Consider the following 24531-nt stretch of genomic DNA (forward strand, 5'->3'; position numbering starts at 1 on the left):
TTCAGAACTGCTGCGTATATTTATGCCACAATAAAGCTGTCAAAGGCACATCATTGTCGTTTCACAGGTAAGAGAAATAAATCAATTCTAATTGTATTTTGGGCTACTGACGACTGCGACGGAGACTGATAATGTTCTAGGATCTAGATAGATTTAGATATAGAGTCTATATCTCATAAGTATTTGGGAGACCTTCCATAAGCTACTACATCCCAAGTATTCTTGTTCTAGTAGGGGGTTTGGGAGGGGGAAAACTTTTTTTTTTTTTAAAGTTTCCCCCCTCCCAAACCCCCTAGTACTAGAGCAAGAATGGAAGGTCTCCCAAGTATTTTTATAAATAAATCTACATACTGATCTGAACTATTCCCCTGAGGTAAAAATGAAGTTAGAGAATGTGTGTAATCATGTATTATAATAACCTATAACTATAATGCGTTTTCGAATTGAGGAGGAGGGCTTGCGATTGCAATTAACTGCAAAGGCCAAAGTATAAGCACTCCACTCTAGGCGTGTAAGAGTAGTGTGGTTATTTTTCAAAACTTGAGATACATGAACCGAGATGAATATCAACAAGTATATAAGTATATTGACAGGAAGACCTAGATAAAGACAAATATATAAGTATAGTACTAGACGTCTAATTGCTTTTTTTTCCATGGAGTCTTTCCCTTGCCAATAGAAAATAATTCAACTGGATAGATTGTTTTTCACTATAGTACACCAATTGTCAAGATAGTCCTAGTTAGAATGCCTCACTTATTTTCAGCTTTCCATGGAAGAAGCCTGAGTTGTTGTCCAAGTGGATTACTAAAATCAGCAGGAAGAATGTAGATGGGTCAGAGTGGAGACCTACAAAAAATGATAGGGTCTGTAGTGTCCATTTTTTATTAGAAGATTATTATCTCGGTTTAGACCAAAAAAAATTGAGAGAGAATGCTGTCCCATCTGTATTTCCAAATTATCCCCAACATAAACAGTCTCCTGCCATTAAAAAGACAAGATCATCCCCTCGAAAACGAGCTGCTCCCAATTCTCCATTTGAAGATGCTACACCCAGTAAGACCCCTAAAGTTGATGAACATAATTATGCCTATTCTTCAGTTGAAAGCCACTTAGAAGAGACCCAAAATAAGTTGCTTGTTTGCCAAGAAAAGATGCTTCATCAAAAACAACAACTCAGTAGCATGAGGAAGAAGTTGGCCCGTCGAGATGTAAAAATTTCATCCCTTTTGGAAGATTTGAAGAAGAAAAAGTTGTTGAAAGAAGAAAATGTTGACATCCTAAAAGAAAATTTTGCTGCGGAAACCCTCACTTTAATTGAAAATGAATTAAAAGCTGCCCATATGTCCAAAAATGATATGCGTTTTTCTGATGAATTAAAATCCTTTGCTGTTTCCTTGCACTTCTATAGTGCTCAGGCTTATAATTATGTGAGAAAGTATTTGCATTTGCCTCATGCGGATACCATTCGTAGGTGGTCTGCATCCCACAATGTCTCCCCAGGATTTATTACAGATGTTTTTAATACCTTGCAAGCTCAACTTAAAAAGGATGATTTGATGAAGGATGTTTGTCTTATGTTTGATTCGATGTCTATTCGGAAGCAAGTTGTGTTTGACCCTGCATCCCAGACCTATGCTGGCTATGTGAACCATGGTCATCTTCAAGTTGCATCACCAGACACATTAGCTTCAGAAAGTCTTACTCTTCTCATCGTTGGACAAAAGCGATATTTTAAGCACCCTATTGGCTATTTTCTTGTTGATAAGATTAGTGCAGCCCAGCAAGCACGGATTATTAATGATGGGATAGTTTGGCTGTCTGAGGCAGGCTTCTCTGTTCAAGGGGTTGTGTGTGATGGAGCTTATGTTAACCAAGCGACTGCAACTGCTATTGGATGCACTATAAGTTCAGATGTCATTGATCCTGAGTTTCCTCACCCCTTGGATTCATCTAAAACCATTCCCTTTATTTTTGATGCCTGTCATTTGTTAAAAAATGTTAGAAATGCATTGGGTGACCTGAAATGTTTGCGCCGTGGAGAGGAGAGAATTGATTGGTCTTATATTGTTGCACTTCACAAGCTGCAGCTGGAAAGTAATTGAAACCTTGCCAACAAGCTAAAAGGAAGACATATTGATTATGTGAAAAATAAAATGAAAGTTTCTCTTGCTGCCCAAACTTTAAGCTCTTCTGTTGCTTCTGCCATTATGTTTCTTCGGGATGACTTGAAGTTGCCTGAATTTGCTGGAAGTGAAGCGACTTGTAAATTTATTCGTATATTTGATAAATTGTTTGATTTATGCAACAGCAGTAGTTTCTGTACAAAAGGATTTAAAAGCCCTATTACAAAGGAAAATCTTGAGGAAAAATTAGAGTTTATTCATTTTGCCAGAAATTATATATCATCTTTATGTGACAATACTAACAAGCCAATACTACAATCAAAGAGGAAAACTGGATTTATTGGATTTTTGGCAACACTGACATCCATAGAATTGATATCTCGGCGACTTTTGGCCAATAACTACAAATACATACTTACTTACAGACTCTCTCAAGATCATTTGGAGACATTGTTTTCAAGGATACGAAGAAGAGGTGGCTGGAATAATAACCCGAATGTCCTTCAATTTAAATATGCCCTCAGGTCTCTTTTGATGAAGAATGGTGTGCTGAGTTCCAAAAATGCTAATTGCTTACCTACCCCCGAAAATAAGCTTTTCCAAGAAAATTCATCTTTTACTGTTGACAATTCGACAAACTCTTTTCAACCTGAATTGGACAGAAAAACTATGATCTTTACGAAAACCCTTTGCCAGCCCTCAGAGTACCATTCAGATGTTTTGTATTATATGTCTGGATTTATCGCAAGGAAATTACGAGACAAAATCAAATGTTCTGTTTGTTCAGAATTTTTAGCCTCATTAGACAATCCTGATTCAAGCAAACCATCATCATCTAGTTTTACCGAAAGAAAAGACAGGGGGGGATTATTATATCCATCTGAAGATTTTTATAAAGTTATTACAGCAGCTGACCTTTGTTTGAGAGAAATTCTAACTACACACAAGGAGGGACCTTTGAGAGCAGTCAATAGCACAACAATAAGTAAAGTGATAATAAAAGTAACAGAAAGATTAGGGCCATCAATTTTTACAGATTTAGATAAGCATGCCATGGAAAGTCATTTTGAAAGTGAGGACAATCATGTAACACAGATTATTAAAGAAGCTTGTTCCATATTTTGTAGAACAATGTTGTATCACCACGTTAAACTATTTACAGACAGACACATATTCAACAACACATGCTCAGTTCGTCAAAAGCATACTAAGACAATACTCTTTAAACACCTGTAAAGACTTGACCAGAAAACATCACCAACAACTTGTTATCTAAAGGTTAGTCCCAGAGTTAGACATTGGTGCTGTTTTGTTCCAAGTTGACAGTTTTTTTTTGTTTTTGTTTTTTAAATTGATTATTTTACTTCTGCTTTTGTTCTTTTGACCTAATCCAGGATTACAATATCTTCAACCAGTCAACCCTATCAACATAAAAATGTGCATGTTCTTAGTAAAGTAAACTATGTTTTAGTCGACTAAAAAATATTTAAATGCTACCGTCAAATTTTTGCCTGGTGAGGGTTAAAATTATTTGTGTTGATTTTTTGTTTGTTTTTATCATGCTTGGTGACTGAATTTAAATATGTCACATATATAGCCTACTTTTTTGCTATCAGAATCATCTCGATCTGATGTTATTCTTAGTCTTTTGTTTTTAATACGATCTCATTGTAATTTCCACTACACTAATATTAATACGGAAAAAAATATAATCCTACTTAATATCCAAAGAGATAACTCCTTGGCCTCCTAATTCTGATAAAATTAGACTACAGCCACGTCTCACACACACACACACACACACACACACACACACACACACACACACACACAGCGGCTCGCCTGTGCTCAAGGATTCTAAATAAAGATTTTTCTCTCAATAACTTTAGTAGTAGTAGTAGTAGTAGTAGTAGTAGTAGTAGTAGTAGTAGTAGTAGTAGTAGTAGTAGTAGTAGTAGTAGTAGTAGTAGTAGTAGTAGTAGTAGTAGCAGCAGCAGCAGCAGCAGCAGCAGCAGCAGCAGCAGCAGTAAAATGTGGAATTTCCCCCTCTAAAATAGCTTTTAATGCCGGTAAACGATAATTCTAACTGTAATGCTAAACCACTGAACTATCGAGTCCAACTCTACTCATGTGAATTACGTGTATGTGAAAAAAAAAAAAGGGGGGGGGGGGGGGCAGTTTCGTCGCGCTGATGGAGTGAATGTGATCGTCATCACTACACACATAGACAACAGAAACAATTAAAAAACATGACTATGACACACAACCACTCACACATGAGGCTATACTATTTATCCTTTTCTCTATATAGAACAGGGCAAGACAAACAATAGTTTGACTCTCTCTCTATCCTTCGCATTGATGTTTGTCGTTTGATGAGTTCACCTCTCGGTCGACCTGTCAATATTCCTTTTTGCCGGACGTAATCATTAATAGAATGTTGTGTGGTTTTGACCGTGAAGAAAACCTTAAGAAGTCACATTTATATCATTTTAGAGAGATCGTTTTGAATAATTTTGAGTTAAACGAGCGAGCAGCAACTGGTTTTCATGAACGGCCGATCAGCGCTTGTTTACTATAGTAACGCGATTCCCAGCCAACAGCAAAATGGCCGATATTTTTCTCATCGAGGCCGCTGGTTTGGTTAGCCAATCAGAGCACCGTACGGTTTCCATTGGGTAAATTCCTTGAATCAACACGATCTCTATGAATGAAATTTAATACAGACGTGGACGTGTCTGTAGCCTTCTAATTAAAAGTCGAAACATTAAAGGACACGACATTACAAAAACATCGCCATATTCCGTTTCCGCTGATGATGATTCTACTTTCACTATCACTATCTTCTTCAAAAAGTCGTAGGATTGTGGTTAGAATATTCTGAATCCGAGCAAAAATTTGCTAGTAATTAGCATAATTATTTCGTAAGTATTGGATATAATCTGTCGTAAATTTAATTTTGGTTCAGTTCTATTTTGTTGATTAACGTAAGGAACTTTCGTGGTGTTTCAGTCAGCGCCTTGAGTTTGAGTTTGAGTTGCAGCCTGCCACTCTGCCAGGTTACGTAGTAGTAGTAGTACAGCCAAAGCTCTCAAGAATCCAAGCTTCGATCCAAATCCTAATGGTAGTTGTCTATTATGGGGTGGCCTTCCGAAAGCTCCTACATCCCCAGTATTCTTTTTTTTAAATATAATGTTCTAGTAGGCTTAGGGGATTTGGGAGAGGGGAAACTTTTTATAATTAGGCAGTTTAGTGAGCAGCAGCAGTGGCAGTCAAATTTTGACCCAACTCGCCCATAGGAAAGTTGTGACCGAAAATTGCCGTTCGCGTTTTGGGGGGTTCAATTAAAGATGCATAACTTCGTTATAAAGAGGAATATCGCAGATATTTTGATATCATTATTTTCGTCTTTCAATTTCCTTTTAAATGGTGCCAATTAAGGAAAAATCCATTAATAATTCCAGAAGTTATATGAAGCTAAAATTTGGCAATTTTCAAATGCATTTATTTTTTTATTTACCGCGTGTGTTTTTAGAATTTAAACGCTTGTTTTTAGAATAACATCTAAACTTTGTTCATGCCAAATTTCAGGGCTCTATATCGATGCGCAGACACCTTTTAACTCTGCGCCGAAATGCCTTGTTTACATTATCTTCTCATCATGGCTGCCGGACGATATCGATATTCATATCGATATTTTAAACTTAGTTATGTATTATGTTAAATTTAGTCCATAATATTTTCAGTACTATTATTTGCTATGTTTTTATTTTGAATACATACTTTCCAACTTTATTTATAGGCTTTTTATAGTTTTTGTTTTAAAAGTTCGTATATATCTTCTCTTTGTGAAATCCGATATTAATAATATCGATATTTTAAAAATACCAATTGCTTTAATTTAATTTTATTTTACTTTGCCATCAAGTCATCAAGTTTCTTTCCCATATGTTTAGATATGTTTATCATTTGTATCCATATTCTAAAGGCCTTAGCCTTAATAATTATTATGGTAAGAAGTTCTATTAGTTTTGACACCCCCATATATTGAGAGAGAAGGGGGGAGGGGGTGGGGGGATAAAATTATATTAATTGTCAGTTCAAATGATGTAATAGCAATAAACCCAAAGTGGTTCAGCATAATATTTTAAAGTATTAAAAGCCAGAACTTTCCTTCTAATTAGGTATAATAGGGAATCTGTTTCAATTTATTTGAACTTTTTCAATCTACCATTTTATTTATATGCAATTAAATTGCCATTGGGAAAAATAAACTCATTATGTCATTACACAACATGTTTATTTTTTTTCATTTAAATACTCTCAAACCCTTTTTTATTCTCTCTATGTATTAATTAGAAGAGGGTAATTATTTGCAATTGTTTCAGTGAGATATTGGGGATAAATCCAAAAGTGATAGAGCAAATTGTTTCTTACGTCTAGCCGAGTTTTTGATTATGTAACATTTGCGTCATATTATGTAATAATGTGTTAATTTGAAATGTTTATCTTCCTCTTTATTAATGTAAATGCATTGTCCTCGATAAGACGAACATTTTGGTATACAATATATGATAAGAACTCCATATTGACTGTTTTAACCATTTTTTATTAACATCACGCGATTTCGGTCACAACTTTGCAATGGTAATTTTGGGGTAAAAATCGGTCTGAAATTTCAGACTTTGAACTGCCGTAACTACATTTCTAATCAAGATACAAACAAAATTCAAACTGTTTTGTAATCTGTGTTGCCAGCTCTTTCATATGACATTGGTTTCAAGTGTGTGAGGTACATTTAGAATTTCTATTAAACTCCCTATTATAATGTTCTAGTGGTTTGGAAGGAAGGGGGGAGACTTAAAAAAAAAAAGTCCCCCCCCCTCCCAAACCCCTACTAGAACATTATTTTTAAAAAAGAATACTGGGGATGTAGGAGCTTTCGGAAGCCCTCCCACATCATGTAGGTCTTAGTGTAGAGTTAGTTATTGCCATTATTATAAAGTCTCGGTCATAAATGTTTCAAGTCAAGCACTTTCTTGTCCAAATTGTTTCTTTCTTACACTTACACTTTCTCTTCTGGCATTATTTGCCTTTTCCCTTTGTTTACATTTTCTAGTTTACACTTTCATGTCTTCTTCTTCTTCTTCTTCTTCTTCTTCTTCTTCTTCTTCTTCTTCTTCTTCTTCTTCTTCTTCTTCTTCTTCTTCTTCTCCTCAATAGAGAAATATGAAATAAACTTTTAAAAGTGGAGAAAATCAGCGAAAAAATAATGATGATAAATATAAATGCATTAATAATAATAATGATAATAATGAGAATGGTGACGATGATGACAATAACTATAATAATGATAAACAAATGTAATGATAATAATGATAACATTGAAAGTATCTTTTGGTATCCATCTGTCTCTCATATAGTGCTGCAGTCCTTGTTGTCCATTGATCACAAGTTCACCATGGGATTGGTTTCACCGTCTCCCCATTCATCACCCAAACGCCATCTACATAGAATACTCTCTCTAATCGTCGTCTTGGCAGTTTCTGCCATGGTTTTGGCCGGAGACGATTTCTACAAACTTCTGGGTGTTGACAAAGGAGCCTCGACAAAGGAGATAAGAAAAGCTTTCAAAAAACTGGCCCAGACCGAGCACCCCGATAAGAAAGCAGTAAGTTTGTTGGCCGCATGGTCTTAAAAACACCCCCAAAAAACTTGAGCTTATAGAGCAATATCCACTTATTGTGCTCAAATGGGCTTTACAAGGGGTCCCTGACCAACAGCAGCATGTAACATGTAGAATGAGACATGACGCCTGTTAAGTGATATTACAATTTTTTCCGACTGTTAACGGCCAGTTACTCATTTTACCCCTGAGTACAGTGAGAGAATGTGAGTATAGAGCCTTTTCCAAGGACTCAACTATGCACTGAGCGAGGCTCGAACTCAGGACCTTCCAGCCGTGGCGAGTGTCATACCACTAGACGACATAGCTTCACAGTCCAGTGGTATGACACTTGCCACGGCTGGAAGGTCCAGGGTTTGAGTCCTGCTCAGAGGGGTGCATAGTTGAGTCATTTGAAAAAGCTCTTTACTCACATTTTCTCACCGTACTCAGGTGTAAAATAAATAACTCGACTTTAAATGGGACATGTGGTGGCAATTGTTATCACTTTTGGCACCCACTTCTCAAAATGGAGTTAATTACATTTTTAGATACTTCAAACGTCAAACTTTCAATTTACACAAGTTTTAACGTGAAAATTTTTTTTGGTTAAAATTGCTTCATTTCATGACATATTAAAGGTGGGTTAATTTCATGACATATTAAAGGTGTGTTAATTTCATGACATATTAAAGGTGGGTTAATTTCATGACATATTAAAGGTGGGTTAATTTCATGACATATTGAAGGTGGGTTAATTTCATGACATATTAAAAGTTGGTTAATTTCATGACATATTAAAGGTGGGTTAATTTCATGACATATTAAAGGTGGGTTAATTTCATGACATATTAAAAGTGGGTTAATTTCATGACATATTAAAGGTGGGTTAATTTCATGACATATTAAAAGTGGGTTCATTTCAAGTCCCATAAAAAATACCAAAGATCATCCCTTAGTAACGTTAGTTGTTTTAAATCAGCACTTTTATGGCGTACGTCATTGGAAAGGTTAAACCTTAAAGGTAGTACACAACATCATAAAGGTCGTACACAACATTAATACTAGTCACTAGGGGACAGCGTGGCTCAGGGGTACAGTTTTTGCTTCATACCCAAAAGGTACCGAGTTTGATCACCCGCTGCTACGCTGTGTGGCCTTGAGCAAGTCACCTCACCCTAGCTCAATTTGCGGCGCTGCACTGCAGCTGATGCCTGGGTTATTGCAGTCTTCCCTTGGAATAGACCCTAGAGACAAATTTGAAAAAGGGAATTTTATTTTTTTTATTTTTTATTTATTTATTTATATACACATATTTACCATGTTCAATGCGCTTCACAACGTTTTGCTTACTCCGTATTTCCATTTCATACTGTACCAGTCACCTGTTTGGGATGGATAAAAGGAATTTTATTTTTTTTATTTTTTTAAATATATATGTATCCACCCAATACTTCTTTTGCTCCAGAATCGAATAGTCATGAAATCGTATATATAGACTACTTTTTATTTTTTTAAATAGTAATGAAACCAATGATACTCTTCATTTTGAAGAAAAATAAAGAAAAAAAAGAAAAGCCTTCTCTAAAGATATGGTTTTTACAATTATAGTCATAATGACACATTTATTTAGTGTGTCACAATCACTGTAAAATTGCTCCTAACACATCCTTTCAGATATTCATCTCACACACATGCCTGTTCCACACCTGCCCACTACTACGACTCCATGAGCATCTCTAGTCATTAAATCTTATTGAAAATGAAAGTTGATGCCAGATTGCACAATATAAAGGCTTTTGAAGTGTTACATCATCATTGTGTGGGTAAATTGGTCTTCTATAAAGTTGATGCCAGATTGCACAATTTAAAAGCTTTTGAAGTGTTACATCGTCATTGTGTGGGTAAATTGGTCTTCTATAAAGTTGGTGCCAGATTGCACAATTTAAAAGCTTTTGAAGTGTTATATCGTCATTGTGTGGGTAAATTGGTGATCTATAAAGTTAACTATAACGACTTGTATTTTTATCTCCTAAATGTTCCCAAATTTGTCTTTCTGCGTTTCATTCGTCATCTCCCCCAGGATGACCCTAAAGCCCACGACCGTTTCATCAACATCAATCGTGCCTATGAGGTGTTGAAGGACGAGGAATTGAGAAAGAAATACGATCAGTTCGGGGAAGAAGGTCTGAAGGACGATTTCCAGACTGGTCGTCGATACGAGAGTTGGCAGTGGTATCAGCAGAACTTTGGTACGCTCCCATTTTCAATTCCACTCTTTTTATTGTTATTATTTTTAATGTTGGAATTAAACATTTTAAAGACAAAATTTGAAATTGCATGATTACCGTCTAATATTCCATAACTTAAGAAAAAAACCGTAGCGAATTCAAATTTGTCATAGATATTTGCTGACCTGCTGCTTCCACAGATTTCATCGGTATGTATAGTGATTTATTTTATCTTGGTGAGGGGGGGGGGGGGGGGGGGCATTTATAAATTTAAAGATGAAAATTGGTGAAAATATGATGATAATAATGTCAACTAAAAATGGGGGTATTTTTATGAATTTAATGATACAACATCAATTTTAAAGCATGTCAAAGTTGCAATTCATATAAATTATGCTGAGAATCATTTCTTTTGGGTTGATACAGATTTTCCCCCCTTGAGATTCAGTTATGTTTTTGTTGTTTTTGGTTTTTTTTTATAGATGCTTGTGTCAGGTCTGAACTTGATTGGAAAAAAACAAACAAATTTTAACCTTTCCATTATGAGACTAATAGTAATCTATTTGTGTCTCCATTAGAATCTAGTTTCTGTTATAGAAAAATGTTATCAGGATATTCAATTCACATTTTGGTTCCATTTCCTTTTTCAGGCATTTACGACGATGACCCAGAAATCATCACACTCAGCAGGGTGGACTTTGGTACGTGTTTTCTTGTTCTTATCTTGTGATGTACATGCATTAGTGGATTGTGGGAAACTTATCTTGTGATGTACATGCATTAGTGGATTGTAGGAAACTTATCTTGTGATGTACATGCATTAGTGGATTGTAGGAAACTTATCTTGTGATGTACATGCATTAGTGGATTGTGGGAAACTTATCTTGTGATGTGCATGCGTTAGTGGATTGTGGGAAACTTATCTTGTGATGTACATGCATTAGTGGATTGTGGGAAACTTATCTTGTGATGTACATGCATTAGTGGATTGTAGGAAACTTATCTTGTGATGTACATGCATTAGTGGATTGTATGAAACTTATCTTGTGATGTACATGCATTAGTGGATTGTGGGAAACTTATCTTGTGATGTGCATGCATTAGTGGATTGTAGGAAACTTATCTTGTGATGTGCATGCATTAGTGGATTATGGGAAACTTTTTTCTGTACAGCACGTTGAGACTTCGGTGTAAGGGGCTTTAAAATCATAGGGGATGACTCAAATCTTTTTTGACCTTGGACAAATATTTGTGAATTATTTTTATCCAAGAATCTGTTATTTTGACAGAAAAATATTCATAAAAAGTCTTTTATTTATTTATTTTTTGGTATGTTACTTTTATCTTTATTGTATTAGATAATAGTCTAAACATTCTTCTGTATTGTGCGTTTTAGCATCTTTGAAATGTGCCTGTTATGATGTTGTGATGAACGAGATAAGAAAAATTGAATGTAACTTGTGGATTAATTTTTTTTAAGGTTCAAGAACCAACTCAAATTATGAAACTAAAGCCTATAATTTGATTGACACGCGTCAATGACACCATTTTGATGTGTTGGTGACATTTATGATCTATTGTCTCAGAGTGGTATCATGTCGGGGTGACCTGATGGTGGTGAAAGGTGTCGTGGGAATCAGAATGGTCAATAATATGACATTTTGTTTTTGTTCGTTTTTCACTATAGGATATATTCATTCGGCTGGATAACTAAAGTCGTTATTATTTCAAGTACTATCATATTTCACCATTTTGTCTTTTTATGATGTATATTATAGATTTTATATTATATACTTTGTATGTGTTTTATAAAACAACTAGAAATAACAAGTGATTTTGGATAAATGATGGTTGTAACACTTGACATGCTATGTCAAATTCTTCATTTCTATGTAATTTGTCCATACTTTTTAGTTGATACAATAGTATGTGAGACTTGTTGCTTACGATCATATGTGAAATCGACAATGACATAAAAACCCAACCCAAGCCTGGTAGATTTTTTACCAGTACCACTCTGACGTAATACCATAGTGAGGCAGCCGTCACATATTGTACTTATGTGGTAACTGGGTGGGGTTCCTGGCCTCCCATAGTGGGCAGGGTGGCACTTACTGTGTCTTCTATCCCCTTATAATAACTTTTCCAATTTGCTTTCTGTCTTTGTTTTGGAATGAGATGACTTGGTTTTGCCCTGGCCGTTGTGCTTGACTGGGAGGGAAACAGTCAAATGCATAGTTATTGTTTTGGGAGATGATAATTTTTTCCTTGTAAATCATCTCTCTGTTATGTATTTTTTATTTGTTAATTTGAATGTATAATGTAAGCATTTGAGTGTATTCCTCTTAGTGGGATCTTGTGCTTGTGTCTGGATGAGACTTTTAGGTAATCTCAAACTAAGTACACTGATAGTATACCCTTGGAATCTACACCTGTTCCCTATTTTAACGAATTCCCCTTCTAGTACTTTTTATCAATTCGTTATAATTGTACATCTAGAATGTTTTTACTATCCAATTTTCATTCTTTTTACTGGCGCTGATATGACCTAAATGTGTTGCAGGTGCTGTAAAACACTTAAAAACAAACAAAACAACTTATATGGTAATCAAACATTTTAAGTTTTTAATCTTATTGGTTTTTTTGTTTGTTTTTTGTAAACAGAGCAACTGGTGGAGAGTACAGGAGAACCGTGGTTTATAAATTACTACTCGCCTCACTGTTCCCATTGCCATGAGTTGGCTCCCACTGTAAGTCTCTTTTCTACCTTTGGTCAGTTGAAGCATTTTTTTATTTAGCCGTGCTGATGGATTTCAACGAATTTGTGGAAGTTCATGATTTTGGGGACAGAATATTCTCCTTTTCAGCCTCTTCCAAGATTTTTGCGATATTCCATTTTTTTCAAAATTTTCATTCACTTTTTATTTCAGCAAATCTTTCCATAAACGATTGGGTGAAGACATCTGAACTGTGAGACTGTCAATGATGGATATTATCATCTTTATTGCTGCTAAAATGGGACTTAAACTTAAAAACAAATGTTCAAAATTTTTCCCCTTTTGTCTTCATCAGCTCCAGTCTAGGATAATAGTGTTGAACCAGAAATACTTGTGGTGAAAAACAAACTATTACGAACATGCATTCATCTATTGTAATTATTTCACTCTGCTGTATTGCACTTGATTCACAAGCAATGGATCCAGATTGATTCCCGGTGACATCCTGATTTTTTTTCTAACCCCCCTGAAATGACCTAAATGCATCGCAAGAGCTGTAAAACCCTTTAAAAACAAACCTACATTTTGTGAGCATTTTATAAATCATCTAGAATTAACTCAGGGTTTTTGGATCATTCCTGGTCTGAACATGTTTGTATGTAAAATCGTTTATTATTATTCACTGTGTCCATACTTTTTTCTTTATAAGAGGTATGTGAAAATTGTTACTTACAATAAAAGTTGAAATCAAGGATAATTTACTGATGACTAGTATTTATTATTCCATCATTGATTACTGATGACTAAGCGGGTGGTTGGATGGGAGCATCACCCTTGAATCATATACCTATGATGTTCGCATGGGTGTACGATCCGATAGTGATGTCGTTTCTTCTTCTCTTTACTAGCCTATCCTGCTTCTTTGGTTTGTGATTGTATTTTTGACAGGGGATATTTTTTTTCCTGTAAATCTTCTGCCTGTTTGTTCTTGGTTATTTATAATTTAGCTTATGATATCTTTAGGTTATGATTTTGATTGACATTTGTACTATTTTTGTTGGATTGCTTGTTTTTTTGTTTCAGCGATCTCTCATATAACCTCAATTGTGTTGGAAGAGACCTAAAGCAACAAACAAACTGATGACTAGTATTTATTATTCCATCATTGATTACTTATGACTCGTATTTATTATTCCATCATTGATTACTGATGACTCGTATTTATTATTCCATCATTGATTACTGATGACTAGTATTTATTATTCCATCATTGATTACTGATGACTAGTATTTATTATTCCATCATTGATTACTGATGACTAGTATTTATTATTCCATCATTGATTACTGATGACTAGTATTTATTATTCAATCATTGATTACTGATAACTAGTATTTATTATTCCATCATTGATTACTGATAACTATTATTTATTATTTCATCATTGATTACTGATGACTAGTATTTATTATTCCATCATTGATTACTGATGACTAGTATTTATTATTCCATCATTGATTACTGATAACTAGTATTTATTATTCCATCATTGATTACTGATGACTAGTATTTATTATTCCATCATTGATTACTGATGACTAGTATTTATTATTCCATCATTGATTACTGATGACTAGTATTTATTATTCCATCATTGATTACTGATGACTAGTATTTATTATTCCATCATTGATTACTGATGACTAGTATTTATTATTCCATCATTGATTACTGATGACTAGTATTTATTATTCCATCATTGATTACTGATGATTAGTATTTATTATTCCATCATCGATTACTGATGACTAGTATTTATTATTCCATCATTGATTACTGATGACTAGTATTTATTATTCCATCATTGATTACTGATGACTAGTATTTATTATTCCATCATTGATCACTGATGACTCGTATTTATTATTCCATCATTGAGGCCAGTTTTGGATGTCCCTGATTTCAATTTGAGAAAGTTTTCAGGTCTATTTCTTTTTATTTGATATCGTGAGAACTCTTGAACGAAATACACAGTCAACGTTTTATCTACTTTCTTCTCTTCCTATTCCTCACCCTCCTCCTCCTCCTCTTCCATCTCCTATTCCTCCCCCTTCCCTGACCCAGTGGCGAGAGCTAGCCAAGGAACTGGAGGGTGTTATCCGTATCGGAGCCGTCAACTGTGAGGACGAATGGCAGCTGTGTCGGATGCAGGGTATCCGGTCTTATCCATCCCTGGTCTTCTATCCACAGGTATATTGTCATGAAATCATGGTGGAATGGTTGAGGAGTTAAAGGAGGGGGAGGGGGATGGAGTTGACTCGGAAAAGGGTTTTATAGAATAAATTAAGCAATGTTCTTAAAACTATTTATATGATTTATAATATTTTTGTTCCTTAAGGATAAGAACACAGGTTTTGTCTTTCAGTTAGAAAATAGAAATACATGGAAACGGTTGCCATCTTTGATATTTTTTTCAAAATATGCAAACTTTTTGGGGCTGAGCTAGTTATTGTGATGGGAAGCTGGTCAAATTACAATATTTAAAATATAAAGGGAAATTATGGATTGACAAGGATAACAAGAAAGTTTTTGTTGAATTGAAATACATTGTTAATATTTCAGTCGTGCCATGGATGGAGTTGTTTGGATTGTTGGAAATAAAATATTGACATGCTTTTGGTCAAAATGAGGTTAAAATGTGGAATTTTGTTATATTGATGCTATTTGTTCAGGTAAAATACTCGTAATATTCGTCAGCCAATTATAACATACCAACACACAAAACTGTGTGTAACCTTAAACGTTTATAGTCTGATTGAAATAATTCACTGAGAACTACTCATAAAAATGGCTGGTTAAAAAAAAAACAGTAACAAAGAGCTGAGTGACGTTAATTTCGTTTCATTGATAAAGGCTATTTTTTTTCATGTCAAACACTTTTTTTTTGGGTGATGGGGGAGTTGTTTATGGATAGAATAATATTTGTTGTTTTTTTTTCAATGAATTAAAAAAAAAAAAAATTTCAATAAATTGTTTAAGAATTTGTATTTGCTTGTGATTTTTAAAAAGATTATTTGTAATTAGTTGTTACGAAATTTTAATTTAAAAATTTTTTGGGGGGATTTGCAAATAATGTTTTAAAAATCTCTTTTTCCTTCCATGAACACCAGAGAGAGAAATACTACGGAGATCGCTCCAAGGAAGCTTTGGTGGAACACGCCCTTCACAATGTCAAGGCCATCCACTACCAGTTGTGGTCCGGGAATTTCCGATCTACTGTGCAGGAGACCAATGCTGATCTCCCTTGGTTGATCACATTCTGTGGGGGTGGCGGAGGTATGAAGGAAATTGTTTCAGTTTATTTTTTGTTTTTCTTGTATGTTTAGTTTTTCTGGTCTTTTCTTAAAATGGATTATCATAAGACAATGTAAAAAAAAACAACATTTTATTAATAGATTCCAAGGACGCGTGTACTTTCCAGACTATGGTATTATAAGCCATGAATTTCATTTCCTGATCTCGACTCTGTGGCTTATAGTCTGATGACTCGTCTAACACTAATACTACTTCTAGTATTTGTCCTTGTCTGTGTCAGCCAAGTGTGTAGTCCTCATGACATGTTAATGAATAAATGATGACTCCAATCACACATTGTTTCCTATCGGACTATCAAATTACCGTAGTCCCGGTACGTCCTATAAAGTATGTCTGAGTCAAGATTTTGTGGCTTATACCCTGGAATGGTTTATGGGAGGATAAAACAGATTAAAAAAACAAAACATTTGAGTTCTTGGGAACAGTTCTTAACTCACCAAACTTAGGTGTAAAATGAGTAACAGGATTGTCTTTGCCCCCCCCCCCCCCCCCCCCAAAAAAAAAAAAAAAGTAATTGTAATATCCCCTGGCCTAACAGGCATCATGTCTTATCCTACATGTTAAGTGTTGCTGTTGGCTAGGGACCCCTTGCAAAGTGCTTTGCTTTGAGCACGTTTATTTTGATAAATCGCTTTATAAATGTTCAATTTATTTTTTAATCTTATTTTATCATAGCGCAGCGCTGCCACTGAATGCCAAAAAAAATATTTGTATGCTTTTTATTTCACCTCTGTAAGATTTTATTATTTTTCTCTCAAATTGTACATTTTTTAATGAGCGTCAAATTTTGACATTTTAAAGAAAAATGTTTGTATTTTGTGTCTCATACAGTTCCATGGTATTCTCTACACTTCAATTTTATCATCAGTCGTTTGAGTGTGCAAGTGGTTTGTTTGGGGTTCTTCATTAATTTTTTTCTTTCAAGTCTTCCTTTTGCCTCTTTACAAATTTTCAAACATTCAAACTCAGACTTGCCTACTTTGTGAAATATTCGGAATATTTGTAGAATTGCTAAATTTTGTTCCAATTTCAAAACTTCATGAGCATCTCTAAGTCATTAAAAACTTATTGATAATGAAAGCTGATGCCAGACCAAGGAATTGAAAGGATTTTAAAGTGTTATTTGCTGGATGGGGATCCTGACCTCCCATAGTGGGCAGGGAGGTACATGCTGTGTCTTCTATCCCCCATACCCGTTTTCCAATTGTTTCCTGTCATTATCTTGGAATGAGATTTCATAGTTTTGTCCTGATCCTTGCCGGAGTTCCTTGGCTGGGAGGGAAACAGTCGAATGTATAGTTATAGTTTTGGGAGATGATATTTTTTTCCTTGTAAATCATCTCTCTGTTATGCATTGTATTATGTTTAGTTTACATATTATATTAAATGATTGGTAAACATTTGAGTGTATTCCTTTTAGTTGGGACCTGTGCTTGTGTCTGGATGAGACTTTTAGGTGATCTCAAACTAAGTACTTTGGCGGTGTGCTCTTGGAATCTACATCTGTTGCCTATTTGAACCAATTCCCCTTTGTCTTACCTTTTCTTTTGTGCTTTAATTGTAGTTCTAGAACTTTTTACTATCCCATTTTCTTCCTTTTTACTGGCGCTGATATGACCTTAATGTGTTGCAAGCGCCGTAAAACCCTTAAAAACAAAAAACAACAAAGTGTTATTTAATCCTTGTGAGGGAAATTTGGTGATTTTTAAATGTAAATCTAGCGACTACAATTTTTTATTTCCAAAGACTTAGAAATTGTTAAATCTTTAAGTAGTCGGGTCTGTAGACTTGTTATGAGAATTACTTGTTGACAAAATTACCTAAAGACAGACACAGGAATAAACAAATATGAATATAACTAACAGCTTCAAAAAATAACAAAATACCAAACTCAGAATGTTTTGGCCTCAAAACCCTTCTTCAGCTAACAGGCATCGTGTCTCGTCCTACATGTTAACTCTCTACTTATCAAACATTTTCAGGATTTTTCCAAAGCGTCATTGCTATTCAAGACAAAAATTGATTTCTTGACACTTAAACTGAGAATCCAAAAGAACACAGGCGTCTCCTATACATGAGTTTGGGCAGAACAACAAGCTTTAGAAAACAGCATCAAATTCTTATGGCTATGGCTATGACAAAGATTTTTATCCAAATTTTGTGATTTACGAAATAAATATGAAAAAGAAAAATGTTCATTGAATCGTGACGAATGTGACGATATTCAGGTAGTTGTGAAGGAGAGGGTTAAGCATTGCTGTTGCTAGGGACCCCTTGTTAAGCACTTTGAGCACGTTTAGTGGATATTGTTCTATATAAATATTCAAGTGTTTTTTTGTTGTTTTTAAAAATTCTAATCCATCTGACAAAGTCATTGAGTTGACATGAAGACGAAGGTGGTTTGTGATCCGATATGAGTGACTGTGTTCCAATTTCTACCTTCATTTTCTTTACTTCTTTTGTTTTTTACTCCCAATCAGACTGTCTGGAAATTCGGACATGTGTGAAGTTGGCCTCCATGCTGGTAAGTCCACAGCTGCCAAATACTTTTTTCCCCTATTTAAAACTCCATTCTTTCCCCTACCTAAACCCCAATTTTCTTCCTTATCTATACCCCATGTTTTCCATTCCTAAACTCCATTTTTTCCTTATCTATACCCCATGTTTTCCATTCCTAAACTCTATTTTTTCTTTATCTATACCCCATGTTTTCCATTCCTAAACTCCATTTTTTCCTTATCTATACCCCATGTTTTCCATTCCTAAACTCCATTTTTTCCTTATCTATACCCCATGTTTTCCATTCCTAAACTCTATTTTTTCCTTATCTATATCCCATGTTTTCCATTCCTAAACTCCATTTTTTCCTTATCTATACCCTATGTTTTCCATTCCTAAACTCCATTTTTTCCTTATCTATACCCCATGTTTTCCATTCCTAAACTCCATTTTTTCCTTATCTATACCCCATGTTTTCCATTCCTAAACTCCATTTTTTCCTTATCTATACCCCATGTTTTCCATTCCTAAACTCCATTTTTTCCTTATCTATACCCTATGTTTTCCATTCCTAAACTCCATTTTTTCCTTATCTATACCCCATGTTTTCCATTCCTAAACTCCATTTTTTCCTTATCTATACCCCATGTTTTCCATTCCTAAACTCCATTTTTTCCTTATCTATACCCCATGTTTTCCATTCCTAAACTCCATTTTTTCCTTATCTATACCCCATGTTTTCCATTCCTAAACCTCATTTTTTCCCCCTGATTAAACCCCATTCCCCCACCTTCCTATCTGAAACCCCAATTTTTCTTCTATCTACACCCCCATTCTTCCCTACCTAAACCCCAATTTTTCCCCTACCTAAACCCCATTTTTGTTTCCTTGGCCGAATAATTAGTGCTGATGGTTTTCCCTCCTATTCCTCCTTTACAAAAATTAGCCCCCCCTCCCCCAATCAATATCCTGGCATTGAGAGACTTGATGTGTGTTGGAACATACAGGTACCGTTTCCCACTCTTCACAAGTTAGTTCCAAGTATAAATGATAAAATAAATAATAATTACGACTTTTTTCCCTCCACACAGGCAGACCTTGTAAACGTTGGCCACATCGACTGTCACTCTGACCCCACCCTGTGTGAGGAGATGGGGAGGGATTCTGGGACTTATTTCTATACCAGGGGTAACGTTCTCCCACAGCATGGACTTGTAAGTGGGGATGGTGTGGCCAAGGGGTGAATGGAGGTGTTTGTATGTGTGTGTGTGTGTGTTTGTGTGGTGGGGGGAGGGGAGAGTGTAAATTTCTCACAAAATATAATATGGACTGGTAAGTGGGGGTGGTGTGGCAAAGGGATGTGTTTATGTGTGTGTTTGTTGTGTGTGTGTTTGTGGTGGAAGGGGGGAGGGGAAATTGTAAATTTCTCCCATGATATGGACTGGTAAGTGGGGGTGGTGTGGCCAAGGGATGTGTGTGTGTGTGTGTGTGTGTGTGTGTGTGTGTGTTTGTGTGGTGGTGGAAGGGGGGAGGGGAAAGTGTAAATTTCTCCCATGATATGGACTGGTAAGTGGGGGTGGTGTGGCCAAGGGATGTGTGCGTGTGTGTGTGTGGTGGTGGAAGGGGGGAGGGGAAAGTGTAAATTTCTCCCATGATATGGACTGGTAAGTGGGGGTGGTGGCCAAGGGATGTGTGCGTGTGTGTGTGTGGTGGTGGAAGGGGGGAGGGGAAAGTGTAAATTTCTCCCATGATATGGACTGGTAAGTGGGGGTGGTGGCTAAGGGATGTGTGTGTGTGAGAGAGAGAGAGATTATCGTTGACTAGAATCAAATGTCAGTGATATTTTTCTTCTCATGTTGTCGTTTTGTTGTTCTTTATTGTCTTATTCATCAATCTTCCTGTTTTGTTGATGATGAAGAAAACACACGTCCAAATCATTTGTCTTTGTGGATTTAATTAAAGCTTCTGTTCTATATCTGTGTGGTTGGCGCTGGCTTCCGGCGACAACAGACGTGTTGTGAATGTTTACCTATTTTCTACACATATTTTTATTCATTTATCATTCAATCGCCGGAATTAACGCCTAATTTTTATTCAAAATGGATGTGAAGTATATATTGTTCCTGATTTTTATATTTATTAGTATATTTATAAGCATAAATGGTGTTTTAGCCTGTGATTTTGCTGCCAAAATAAGCCTATCGATAACTTATACTCCAGAGACTCTCCGATCCCTCCAACCCGTGTCACCCCCACCACCCACTATTGACACATCATTTATTAAAGTAAGAAAGAGGGGGAGAAAAGGAGGAATAAAAACAAAATTTAACAGACGGCCTTTTCGTCCATTTTTACCCTGTGTAGTGACAGGTAATGTAAGATCACTGAAAAACAAAATTGATGAACTGTTTTCACTGTGTCGTTTTAATAGTGACTTTCGTCAAGCCTCCATAATAGCGTTAACAGAGACTTGGCTATCTCCTCACATACCATCATCATGTTTTAATATTGAACAATATTCCCTATTTCGAGGAGATCGGACTAATGTAAATAAACGAACTGGGGGTGGGGTGTGCACATATATTAACAACAAATGGTGCCACCCCAATAACTGTCAGATAAATAAAATGTATTGTGACGATTATATTGAATTTATTACTGTTTCGTCACGACCATATTATCTACCCCGGGAATATACTCATGTCATCATCATCAACGTCTACATTCCACCATCATCAGACAACACCACAGCGAAAAATATTTTGAGGAAAGAAATACAGGACATTCTAATTAAGTCACCCGATGCCGTATTGATGGTCACTGGCGATTTTAACCAATGTAACGATTTTACTCTCCCGGGACTTCATCAATACGTGGACTGCGAGACAAGGGACAAAAAAACATTAGATTTATTCCTCTGTAATATTAAAAATAGTTATAAATGTTTACCCCGTGCCCCATTAGGTTTATCTGACCACTGCATGCTCTTGCTACTCCCCACCTACCGCCCTGTTTTTAAACGTGTAAAACCAGTAAAGAAAAGTGTACAGATCTGGAATGGAAGTGTGTGTGAAGATTTGCGTGGTTGTTTTGAATGCACTGACTGGAATGTTTTTATCGAATCATGTGATAGTGTGGATGAGCTGAATGACTGTGTGAGTATTTAAAATTCTGTGAACAGCTAGTGTCTTGTAAAAAAGAAATAAAATATTATCCTAACAACAAGCCTTGGATAACAAAAGATCTAAAACTTTTATTGAACCAAAAGAAAACTCTCTATACTAGTGGAAACAAAAAAGATCTGAAAACAAAACAAAAAGAGATAAAGAGGATAATATCTAGTTGTAGAGACAAGTACAAAAATAAAATTGAAAAATGCTTTTCTTCTGGGGATATACGGGACACGTGGCGGGGGCTTAAAACTGCTGTTAACTATAATCCAAAGCCCACGATTATATCAGAAGATATCGAAATTGAAACTTTAAATAAATTTTATTCACGTTTCGACACAGCAAACAAATTTGATATTGAAAATGAAAAACATAAATTAGACAGGGCTTTGGAAGATGAAATGACTATTGAGGTCAGTGAAGAGGAAACGAGATTCGTATTTTCGAAACTAAACGAGAGGAAGGCTGCTGGGCCGGATGGATTGAAAGGAAAACTATTAAAAGAATGTGCCCACCAGCTTTCCCCCATTTATACACATATTTTTAACTGGTCCCTCCAATGCGTTTCGATCCCTGAAATTTGGAAAACTTCAAAAATTATTCCTGTTCCGAAAAAAGAAAAACTTGAAACTATGAACGATCTCAGACCTGTTGCACTGACTTCAATAGTCATGAAATCTTTAGAAAAACTTGTTCTTGTTAAAATTAGGAATCAGTTTATGCCATTGAGTGATAGTCATCAATTTGCTTACAAACCAGGACGTGGCGTAGAGGATGCCATTTTGCTGTTTACAAACAACATCTACAGGCATCTAGATCACGCTAGGAGCTATTGCAGATTGCTTTTTGCAGATTTTTCTTCAGCGTTCAATACAATGCAACCTCAGTTGGTTGTTCAAAAATTGACTAGTCTGAATTTAAACAAGTATATAATTGCTTGGGTGCTCGAATTTCTTACGGAGAGAGCACAATATGTTCAATTAGGACAAAACAAATCTTCCTGTATAACTACAAATACTGGTGCTCCTCAAGGTTGTGTATTGTCCCCTGTATTATTCACAATATACACGAATGACTGTAGAAGTCAAAACCTGAGTGTACCTTTAATAAAGTTTGCAGATGACACCGCTCTTCAAGGCCTCATAACAAATGGCAACGAAGTGGCTTATAGGCAAGAAATTGATAGATTTGTGTCTTGGTGTGATGCCCACCACCTAGAGCTTAACATAAGCAAGACAAAGGAGCTAGTGATTGACTTTAGGAGAGTGAAGGAACCGATAGAACCGTTAAAATTAAAGGACCAATTCGTCCAGCGAGTTCCTCACTACAAATACCTTGGTGTAACGATTGATGACAGGCTCAAGTGGGATGAACACTTGAAAATAATTAGGCATAAGATGTGCAGACGTACATATTTTTTATCAAAACTCTCTCAGTTTAGAATAGATAAAACCCTCTGCACATTATTTTATAGAGCAGTAATCGAAAGTGTTTTGTCATTTTGTATAACAGCTTGGGGAGGCAATTGCTTAGCAGTGGAAAGGAACAAAATAAATTCAAATATTAAAAAATCCATTAAACACTATATAAATGATGTTGACGATGTAGATCTTTTATACGAGAAATTTTGTATAAATAAAATAACTAAAATATTAAATGACCAGTATCATCCACTAAGACCATCAATTATTATGTCAGAAAGAAGTGGTCGCCCTTTCTCTATTTCAACGAAAACAGAGAGACACCGAAAATCTTTTCTGCCGTCCAGTATTAGGCTTTATAACAACAAGCAATAATCATTTTATATAATTATTTCTCATTTTTACTTTTTAAAAATATAAATATTAATTTATTTGTTTTGCAATCTTTTCAATTTTCAATTTATAGTGACAGTTTTAACTATTTTACAGTGTTGAAATTATTCATATTATAAAGCGCAGCTCTGGTTATAGAGCGGCTCCTTTTTTATATATATACATCCTATTTCCATTGTATTTTTATCTTATGTGTAAATTATAACACGTCTGTACAAAAAATTTCCTTTTTGGGATGCAATAAAGTATTATTATTATTATTATTATTATTATTATTATTATTATTATTATTATTATTATTATTGTGTTGTTGTGTGGTTTGACAATTGCCTTCGGATCTGGGTTTGAGTCTCTCTCTGTGCAGTGCATAGTTGAGTTCTTGGAAAAGGCTCTTTACTCACATTCTCTCGCCATCACCCGGGTGTAACATGAGTACCTGGCCGTTAACAGCTTTGTCTCTGTCTGAAAAAAATTGTAATATCGCTTAACAGGCATCATGTCATATCCTACGTTATGTGTTGCTGTTGGCATTTTAAGTGAATATTGTGCGATATTTAAGACATTGATAAAAATAATTTGATTTCAGGTACAAAAATAAGAATAATTGACAGATAATCGTTTCTGGCCTGTTACTGTTTCAAGTGTTTCCATGGCACTGCTCACAACAACTTGTCATCTCTTCTTTCTATCTACAATTCGAATTGCTCTCTCCACTCATCTATTCCCTTGTACCTGAATGTTTGATTCCTAAGTCGAATCTTTTACGTGCTTTCGCACATTCTGCTTCCTCTGTGTGGACGCCCTTTCATCAGACACCAGACACCATCATTCTCTGTCTCTGTCCTCCTTTAAAGCCTTTTTGAAGACAGAGTATTTCCTTTCAGTTTTCTGTGAGTGATTTTATTGATTTTATTGAATGATATAATATATATA

General features: G+C 35.4%; 1 protein-coding gene across 2 annotated transcripts in view; it reads left to right on the forward strand.

Moving 5' to 3' along the window:
* Positions 1 to 24531, forward strand: part of LOC144958824 (dnaJ homolog subfamily C member 10-like) — a 78869-nt gene continuing 54338 nt past the window's right edge. Inside the window, exons 1-9 of one of the 2 annotated variants that reach the window (XM_078891043.1) lie at positions 1 to 67; positions 7550 to 7797; positions 9875 to 10043; positions 10673 to 10723; positions 12687 to 12772; positions 14865 to 14990; positions 15911 to 16076; positions 18596 to 18639; positions 19706 to 19828. In XM_078891043.1, coding sequence (XP_078747169.1) covers positions 7588 to 7797; positions 9875 to 10043; positions 10673 to 10723; positions 12687 to 12772; positions 14865 to 14990; positions 15911 to 16076; positions 18596 to 18639; positions 19706 to 19828 — 975 coding nt within the window. In that variant the 5' untranslated portion in view covers positions 1 to 67; positions 7550 to 7587. Of the gene's footprint in view, positions 68 to 4799; positions 5051 to 7549; positions 7798 to 9874; positions 10044 to 10672; positions 10724 to 12686; positions 12773 to 14864; positions 14991 to 15910; positions 16077 to 18595; positions 18640 to 19705; positions 19829 to 24531 lie in introns of those variants that run through there. The other variant, XM_078891042.1, reaches the window with a different exon arrangement.

The sequence above is a fragment of the Berghia stephanieae genome, chromosome 13 (genome assembly GCF_034508935.2).
Source record: "Berghia stephanieae isolate SIO BIC M18660-M18661 chromosome 13, UCSD_Bste_1.3, whole genome shotgun sequence".
NCBI lineage: Eukaryota > Metazoa > Mollusca > Gastropoda > Nudibranchia > Aeolidiidae > Berghia > Berghia stephanieae.